This window comes from Atta colombica, unplaced genomic scaffold (genome assembly GCF_001594045.1).
Source record: "Atta colombica isolate Treedump-2 unplaced genomic scaffold, Acol1.0 scaffold89, whole genome shotgun sequence".
Lineage (NCBI taxonomy): Eukaryota > Metazoa > Arthropoda > Insecta > Hymenoptera > Formicidae > Atta > Atta colombica.
The window spans coordinates 443,228-452,895 of record NW_017259582.1 but is presented as its reverse complement, the minus strand read 5'-3'; the positions used below and the strand labels follow the sequence as shown (position 1 = coordinate 452,895).

The 9,668-nt window shown below is 31.4% G+C and overlaps 2 protein-coding genes across 2 annotated transcripts in view; one reads left to right on the top strand and one right to left on the bottom strand.

Annotated features, from left to right (window-relative positions):
- Window positions 1–698: 698 nt before the first annotated feature.
- On the bottom strand, window positions 699–4,291 carry LOC108693217 (protein aurora borealis). Its single transcript, XM_018202042.1, has 6 exons — window positions 3,944–4,291; window positions 3,558–3,846; window positions 3,413–3,498; window positions 3,116–3,310; window positions 1,894–2,116; window positions 699–1,198 (listed from the first exon to the last, which is right to left on the bottom strand). The coding sequence occupies exons 1-6, from the start codon at window positions 4,220–4,222 to the stop codon at window positions 699–701; spliced, it is 1,572 nt and encodes a 523-aa protein (XP_018057531.1). The 5' UTR covers window positions 4,223–4,291.
- Window positions 4,292–5,709: 1,418 nt separating this feature from the next.
- Window positions 5,710–9,668, top strand: part of LOC108693259 (nicastrin) — a 4,644-nt gene continuing 685 nt past the window's right edge. The window contains exons 1-8 of the mRNA XM_018202116.1: window positions 5,710–5,780; window positions 5,870–6,114; window positions 6,216–6,314; window positions 6,419–6,756; window positions 7,225–7,612; window positions 8,477–8,867; window positions 8,969–9,414; window positions 9,483–9,668. The exon at window positions 9,483–9,668 is cut by the window's right edge and continues 1 nt beyond it. Coding sequence (XP_018057605.1) covers window positions 6,063–6,114; window positions 6,216–6,314; window positions 6,419–6,756; window positions 7,225–7,612; window positions 8,477–8,867; window positions 8,969–9,414; window positions 9,483–9,668 — 1,900 coding nt within the window. The 5' untranslated portion in view covers window positions 5,710–5,780; window positions 5,870–6,062. The remainder of the gene's footprint in view (window positions 5,781–5,869; window positions 6,115–6,215; window positions 6,315–6,418; window positions 6,757–7,224; window positions 7,613–8,476; window positions 8,868–8,968; window positions 9,415–9,482) is intronic.

The window sequence follows — 9,668 nt, the reverse complement described above, 5'->3', positions numbered from 1 at the left end:
TGTAAAATGTTTGTTAAGTTTTTGATCTTGCTTATATATATCTTGAGTATATTTAATATTTTAGGCTGTAACTACAAGAAAATTTTATCTAATGAAACAAATGAAGAAAACAACAAAACAACTTGTTGATTATTTTATTCAACATTTCTTATTTTACATAGTAATTTGACATATTTTAATATACATGTATCTATATGGTACAATATGGTAATTAATTATTAGAAATATACAGCAATATGTTAATGTTGATAATTTAAAAAATGATTTTATAAGTATATATATTTTTAAAAAATAATGCGTTTTTTAGGAAAAACTTTGGAATGTTACGTTTTACAAATATTTTGATAAAACATTAAGAATATAACATAATATCGATAAAAAGATATTTATATAATATAATTGAGACCTATAAATATATTGAGACCTATACATTAAAATTTAGAATAATACCTATATTAATTATGTAGATCAAATTCAATTAGATTAAATTATTTGAAAACATCAAGTCAATATGTAAAGAAGATAATATTAGCTATGTCACATTGAGATGTAATCGTCAAAGAATCATTTAATTTAATTGATTATATAAGAGACAAAGCATGCATAAAAACGCACATTTCACTATTTCTGATAGTCATAAGTTTAATATTGTGACCTAACTGAGCATTTTTTCTATGAATTGATTTTTATAACTACTTTTAAGTTCCACTTTCTCTTTCTTTATTATATTTGGAAGGTGTAGAACTAAATACGTTCATCATGTTTTCTTTCCAAGATAATTGAGCAATATCCCTGGACGTCACTATTCTTTCATTCCAAATAATTTTTTGGTTCATGGAGGTATTATAACTATCTATTGTGTGCATCATGCTATTCATGCTATAAGTTTGGTAACCAGTGTCTTGAATAGAGTTTGAGATACTTTGCTGCTCGAAAGCACCGGACATTATATTACTCTGTTTATGACTTTTGCGCGAGAAACTTGTAACTTCCGGCACAATTTTTAAACTAGTCTCATTATTATATTCTTTATCATTAAGTTCGATACTGTTAGAGTGCACAATATTATCAGGTGAATTTATACTCTTTGTCTCCTCCATGTTAACAGAATCACATGCATTTGTTCTGTCGTTATTTATAATTATCCATTTACTATTTTCTTCGGTATATTTCACATCATTTTCGCTATCAGACATATCTAAAATATATTGTCAACATAGTACTATTACGAGCATATTTGTTTTGTCTGTAAGATATTAATACTAAATATTTTAATAGGAAAGATAATGTAATAAATATCTAAAATTTATTCTTCATAAAATCGTATAATTATATGTTTAGACCTAATTTTTCTACAGGATGTTCCAAAATTCACGCATTCGGAGGATACTTTATGCTAAAACAAACAACTTTTTTTTTGCAGTAAACGCAAAAATTATTTATCGAATGTAATTTTACTATAGGAAAAAGTTGTTCGTTTTAACACAAAAAAACTTTTTTCTTTAACAAAATTATATCCGATAAGTAGTTTTTGCAGGAGAGCAGGTTGAAATTAATAAATAAGTGCAAAAATCATTTAGCGGACGCAATTTTGCTAAAGGAAAAAATTTTTTGTTTTAGCATAAAGTATCATGTTCTGTACTCCAAATGCGCGAATTTTGGAGCACTCTGTATTCTTATTTAACTAAATTCTTTAAAATTCTAACTATGATATATATTGTAGACGAGTGCCTATATTGAAATTTTCCTTATCATAACAATGGGAAAACTATTCTTCCCATTTTATTAAAACAATAAAGATAACTTCTTTTCTAAAATTTCAAGTAAAGATAAGAAAAATAAAGACCAACAGAATGTATTAAAAAATTAAGCTAAAACAGAAAGTAAATTTACCTAACGAATGATGGCCATTAATCGAACTTGAACCTTTTCCCTCGGCTGCATCGTTTGTGTTCATATCTGTCGCGAAATTTAATCGAGTAGCCAAACTAGAGCAATATTCAATTCTTTTGTACAATTTATCGTTTTCAGCGTTATGTATTGGTGAGATATTAGGCGATAAATTTTCAGATATTACGGAGGAACTATTGCTTTGCCGCCTAGTTTGTAGCAGCATCTAGAATATATTATTTCATTAATTTCAATGATACGTATATGCTATAATTGATCTTATTTACTAACAATAAGAAAGAGGATGTAAAAAGGATGTTAAAAAGATAATAATTTTGGCTCCCAAAGTGACAAATAAATATGTTTTTTGTAGTTTTTCAGCTATAGAAATTGATTCTGGCTTTTAAGAAATTTTAATTTGTTAAAATATTAAATCAGCTAGTACCATAAATGAAGCTAGTACCATAAATTATTATTATTAAGTTTCACGAATTATTAATTAATTCCTGCTAGTAAAAATCTCTAGTCGTTTATATTCTGCTTGATAAAAAAAGTAAAAAAAAAATAAAATTAACAAAAAGAAGAGCATAAAATCACATAAGTTGTTCTTTGTGATATTTAATATGTAATTAAGTTTATATATATAAATTATTTATAATTATTTAAATAATTTATAAACTTAATTTATAAACTATTACTTAATTTATTAAATATCACAAAGAACAACTTGTGGTGATTTTATGCTCTTCTGTTAATTTTTGTGATTAAAAATGTTTGTTATAATTATATAATAAAAAAAAAATTTTTAAAGTACACATTAATGAGATTTTAAATCATGGATATTGCTCTCTCATTGCAATAATAATTTGGTATTTTGCCCGATTTTGTCTAAAATCCATTTTTCTTAAATGTTCAATATCTACCAGAAATCTTCTACTTCAATTTTATATTTTACTTCAATTTTATATTTTTCTTAACACACTTATAATAACTTCTTATATATTTAATAACTTCATATATTAATTTTAATGTATATTAACTGTCCCAACAAATTAAAATTGTGTGAAGATCAAAATCATATTCCGCAATTTACATAAAAAAAATTCCCTTTTACTTATCATTGTGGTATTCTCACAAAATTAGTTACTTTTTTAACATCCTTCTTACTCATATTCTTCTTATTCTCAAGAATTATCTAAACATATTTTATAAATTCACCACATACCTTTAATGGAGTACCGTGAACAAACATACCACTTTGAGGAGGGCTGTATACTAACACCATGGATTCACTTGTTTTTACTGGTGATAACGACGTGAAACTGTTATCATTGTCAGTACTCTCGTCTTGACAAGCAAATAATTTTCTTCTCAGTGAATTGTTACTCGAATTTGCATCGTCACAGTCTACATTCTGTTCCTTTGAAAGACATAAGAATATTTTTATCAGATTTTTCTTATCAAAAGGATAATTAATATCAAGCTGTTTCCATCTCAACCACCAACTGATCTAGCCACCAACCTGAGTAAAGGTGAAAAAGGGCTTCAAACTTTCTTCCACATCTTGAGGCAACTCCAAAGGTAGAGACAATATTGTCTGACTCCATGCTAAAAATAATGATGAGATAAAAAATGATTTCGAAATATCAAGCTCAAATTTGTCTTACCATCTTTCGTAGATTTTGAAACTTCCTGGATAGAGTTGAAATATTTCGAGGACCTATTGGGAGTGTCAAAAGAAAATGGTTTGCCTTTCTGCTTGATGTCCCAAGGGCTAGGAATTATCTGATTTTGTTTAAAAAATCGATCTATAGCTGCCTGGGCTCTTATTTCCAATTCTGGCTCTGGAGAATACATTTGCTGCATGGGAGATTCTTCGATTTTTACTGGTTTCATGTGAGCCAATTCGTCTATGCTCCACATAAACTCTGGTGACTGTTGCATAGGGCTGGAGACCTAAATATTGCAGCAATTTTAGCAATTAGCACTTGCCTCTCAGTAGAAGTATTCTTGTCGATCGAAGTATTCTTTAAGGAGCTTCAAGCAAAATGACCTTGGCGAACAGGTTCGGACTGATTGCGGACAGGTGCAGTCGATTAATCAGATCAGGCTCGAACGGATTCTTAGAAATGAATTTCCTCAATTTGGGCGGAGGTGTAATATGATTCGACAGAACAGCGAATGGTAGCCGTTGCACGTTATTCTGATACGTTAGACGCTTCAAGTGAGCATTGTTTCGCTTTATTGGAGTTCCATATCTCCAGGAACTACACGCTAAAGGGCTCTTGCCTTTGCGCTCCTCGCTCGACATGCTTCGTTCCGCTTGTTCCATTACAAAACAAATAATTCACACAAAAGACACGGATCCACTTTGCGTTCTCGCCAATTCGAAATTGGAATTTTGCTCGACTCTTCACAAAATTTTTTATTTAACGACTTCAGAAAAACTTCGCAAAACTTCGGTCTGCCGATTTCGATCTATGCAATTATTTTACGAAAGTATACTTGCAGATTACAAATCAGAGTCCTTCAATGTCTGATATTTGTGGATTGGAATTCTCCAACTTTTGAACAATCAGATTCATTTCAAATTATTTACACCTTCGACGAGATATTATTAAAGACCATCAACTCTGGCATATTTGGAGTGCGTTCCAAAACTCGACTATCAATTCTGCGTATCTTTTATCCTTTAAGACATTTTCAGGGCTTCTGCACAATAAAAGAAACAGAAAACAAAGAATAGGGGCTCCGTACAAAATAAAAGGAATAGAGAACAGAAAACAGAGAATAAGAATTTCAATCTATCAGAAATCATGTATTGTAAAATACACAGTTTCTGATAGGTTGAAATTCTTATTTTCTCTGTTCTCTGTTTCTTTTATTGCCCTTCATGAGCTGCTCAAACTAATCATTTCAGCGACAAAGAAGATCATGTGACGCAAAATATTAACTATTAAGGTGCCTTTTCATACCGACGCTCGACGTTCATTTTTGGCGTCAAAATAAGTCACATAATAGAAATTGATGAATATTAATCGTCATTTTGATTACGTGACTTATTTCGACGCTGAAAATGAGCGTCAACATGAAAAGGCACCTTAGGAGCAACAATTTTATACATGAAAAAGGACAAGAAATGTTAAATTTGATATTTGAGATACAGATTCGATATGTTATTCGTATTTTTCATGTATCATTCGCGATATTAATACGCTGAATTAAACAGTTATTAGACTATTCTGAATGCATAGAATCCTCTATCTGGATCAGCAATAAAAAAACAGAATAAATTAGGTTATGTATCGTCAATGATGATCAACACGATCGATAAAGTATGTCTGCACTGTCAATAGCATTTGAGCGTTTGACGCTTGTAGTTGAACTGTTCAAACTACAAAATTTCAGTCACTGGATAACGAACGACAAATCGTTCCAATTGCTTATTTTAGCAGCACGTGAAAATGTACACTAAGCATCATTGACCTAGTTTCCACTAAGTTTAATCCGGATCAGAATGTAAGAACTAACCAACTACAGTCGAGTATTCCCCTGTCGTTTAACAGGGGAAACTCTCGATGGAAACTAGGCGAGAACATTTAGCAGAACACAACAGTTTTGTATCATTTTATGGATTCTCTGCTGAGATTGGATTCCTCTAGATTTAAAAGCATAACCCAATCAGCGCGAAGAAAACTTCCAATAGTTGCAAAATAAATGTTCTGCTGAACGTAGCCATCGATGCCTAGTATCTTTTAACATTCGATAAAAAACAAGGATAAGATGATAACTTAGATTAACAGAATTGAGTTTTGGAACGCATCCTGTCATAGTGATGGCACTGATGGCCACTGATGGCACGAGCTATCGACAAAGCGACAAAGCAATTTGTAAGCAATTTTATACTCCATTTGATACATTACGTTTGTGTATATACGAATTGTTCAAAGTTTCTCTTTTGCAATTTGAATAATTTTAGATTTGTTTGCGAACGCTATATGCAAGAAAGAATCTAATAAACAATTCTAACCAAAGTGAATTCATCATGACTCATATGATATATCGTTATTAATTTTCATATTTTGCGTTCGAGATGTGTCGTAACAGTACCAGGTAATATCTCAAAAATTATAGCCAATATAAAATTGAAGTGCGAACGATAACAATAAAATATGACAGTGGAAATGTGGAAGTATATTTTAATAGTTATTATCATAAATTCAGGTAATGATGAACTCTATATTTTATTCAATTTTACTACGATTTAATTTTAGTAATATCATAATTATTATAATAATTATATATGTATATATATTAATTTCCAGTGACCTCCGAAAGAATAAAGGACATGATATATATGCCTTTCGATGGTGTAGCTGCATGTTTCCGAAGACACAATGGTACACATCAGTTCGGATGTTCCTGTAAGAAAATCTTTTATCAGTTGCTTCTTTGTTAATCATCAATCTCGTCTAGCTCTCCAAAACTGATTATTTCAAGTTATTTTACTGACATTATGATATTCCAGCTAGTAGATCAGGAAGTGTAGGTGTAGTACATTTGGTGGAGATAGAGAATGATATTGCTTGGTTAGAAAAGAACGCTACTGCCGGTCCATATACCGTGATCCTTTCGTTTGAGATGTTCAACAGAACCACGCTCCTCAGATTAAAAGATACAAACAACATAAACGGGGTACTGCTAACAAAAAATATCAGCCATGAACGTCCGTTACATTATTCACCTGAGGATGAATGTCCCAATCGATACTCTGGTTATAAGAAATGCAATAACACAGAGCCATGGAATCCTTTCGGAACTGCAATACTCATGGAAGATTGGCCATTTCCCATGTTTTACACAGAGGTTAGATCTGTATTTAATGAATTCAATTAAAGGCTATACTATTACAAAATTACTAATACAAAAAATTTAAGCGATAAGACATAAACAATAAGCAAATCAACATTTAGGATTTGTTACAGCTTATGTTATTGTCTTATGATGATTGACCAATTTGCTTGCTGCTTACGTTTTATTGCTCAAGTTTTTCTGTGTGCCTTAGTCTTTACTCACACTACATTAGTATACTAGATTAGTACATATTAAAGACTGCTTTAGATAAAGTATATAAATGCAGTGATACAACAATCATTTTTACAATAAAATATATTTGTAAAATATATTTTGTTAAGTAACATGATGATGTCATTTAATCATTTAAAATATTTATATACTTTTACATTTAATTTTATTAATTTCATACATAATAACTTTTGATATGTACTAATCTAAGATTCGTTAAAGAACATATTAAAAGTATTACATTTTCAGAATCAGACAGCCTTGGAGGCTATAAAATCTTGTTTCTGGACGCACAATGCGCACGATCTTGAAACGCAATATCAGAGATCTCTTTGCGCGATAGAAATGAAGTCGTTCATGTATGCTGCCATTAATTCGGAATCTTGTATAAAGCGTACAGATTTAATGTTGAATTTCAACCCAACGCAGTTTTGCGATCCACTTGGAGATAGAAACATACACTGGCCCTTGGCGCCTCTCAATGAGAATAACAATACAGTGATAATGGTAACAGCACGATTGGATGCGTCGTCTTTATTCGATGGCGTGTCACCCGGTGCGGGTAACGTCGTAACAGGACTGGTTACTTTACTTGCTACTGCGTACTATCTGAATTCCTTAAATGCCACCGTCGACAGTATGTATTCATCTTTCCTCAAAATTGTTACAATACAATTGTCCATATGTACATGATATATAGGGCTATCCATTTAAATTAAGATACTTGAATATCTTGAAAGAAAAACATTTTAGAAAAAAATATTTCAAATAGTTGTATTGTCTGTAGAACAAATAATAATAAAATCAAACGAAGAAATCAATTTTTTGAAATCACATAAAGGTCACAATAATTAAAAAAAAATAGAATTATATGATTTTTAGAAGATATATTCTTTTAGTTATTTCTTCATATAAGAATATTAGAGTTATTAAAGTTTAAATTTTATAAGATATATATTTTACATGATTCCTAACAAAATCAACGTCAATTTTATATTAGAATAAAGAATATAAACATATCTCATAAATTATTTTTTATAGTTTTATATGCAGAATAATTTTAGAAAAATCAAATTATTGGAAAAAAATCAGACAATTTCTTTGATCATGAAAAATCATTTTTTGTCCTTTTCAGATGATATAACTTCGTTTGGAATATTTTTTTAATGCTTTCTTTTCTTTCAAGATATTCAAATTATTATTTATTAATTTAATGCCTCACTCCATACATATATATTTATTCGATGGGCAGTTTAAGCGGCATGATTTTTTGTTGGATCTTATTTCTAATAAATTACTGCAATTGTATCACAAAGAACACATAATTTCTAGTAATTTATTAAAATGTAAACCAGTAGAAGAGAAAATATCGCCGCTAACTTTACAGAATTGAGGAACCTTAAGCCCTTAGATCTAATTCAGATTGAAGGACTTTTTCTGTTTGGCTATTTATGTGTCTGTCTAATGTCACTTATTATTATATATTTATTATCATATCTAGAGACAAACGTTGTATTTTCTCTGCTGAATGGAGAGGCATTCGATTATATAGGATCCAGTCGTATGATATATGACTTGAAACATAACAATTTTAACGCTCTTGGTGGAATCAATTTGAAATTCGACGATATCCTGAGTGTGATCGAGTTTGGTCAGTTGGGCCCGGGAAAGATATTTCTTCACACTAACAGCGAAGACGATATAATAATCCGTCTGAATAAAACATTGAAGGCGAAGATTAAATATGGTAGTGTCCCACCTACGTCCGTGCAAAGTTTTCTGGAGGCGAAATCTAATCTAACGACCGTCGTTATAAGCAATCACGAGGAACAGTTTAAGAATCGATTTTATAATGGCATCTTGGATGATGCGGAAAGTCTCGGTTTTGATAAGTACATACACAACTTTTTTGTTCGATCTTGATATATACTTCACATTTTAGTATTACTTGATTTTACATTATTGAGATTTTCTCTCGTGTATCATGTTTTAGAAACGATACTAGCACGCTTGCATCAGATTTAGCGAAAATTGCTCTTCAGGTTGCTAATGAGCTTTATTGGGAGGTGACGGGCGAGGCGCCGCAGCCTGTCGATCTGCCAGTAAGGAGATCTATGGAGAATCTTATCTCAGAAATGCTGCATTGCTATTTGGAAAGCGCGAAGTGTAATCTGTTCCGTGCGGCTTCATCGCCTAACACTAAATTGGTCGATCAGGTTTTGCCATTGTACGTCGGAGTGCATCGAGCGCTCAACATCGCGACGACTTTGACGGGCCAGCTTTTAGCATATCTGACCGGCGAAAAGCTCTACGAGATGAACGAATCAATGTGCTATGAAAATCGACTCGCCTGGATGAGCGGTCAAAACTTCTCGGGCTTATGTATCAATTCAACTGTTAATTACAGTACAGCCGTGAGTCCGGCATTTATTATCGAGGGTAAGTTGCTACATCATTCACAATAGATATAAGCTCGACTATCTGTCCAATTGTTTTTTTCCCATTAGAATACGATATGAAATCGGGTGTCTACTCAACTTGGACAGAGTCCATATGGCAAACGTTAAGCGTTAGAATGTTTCTCAAACCAGCAGCAGCGACAGAACGTTTCAATCTGATTCTGGGTAGCTTGGTTACCGGTTTCTCATTTGTATTAGTATGGTTTATTAATAATAGAGCTAATGTACTATTTA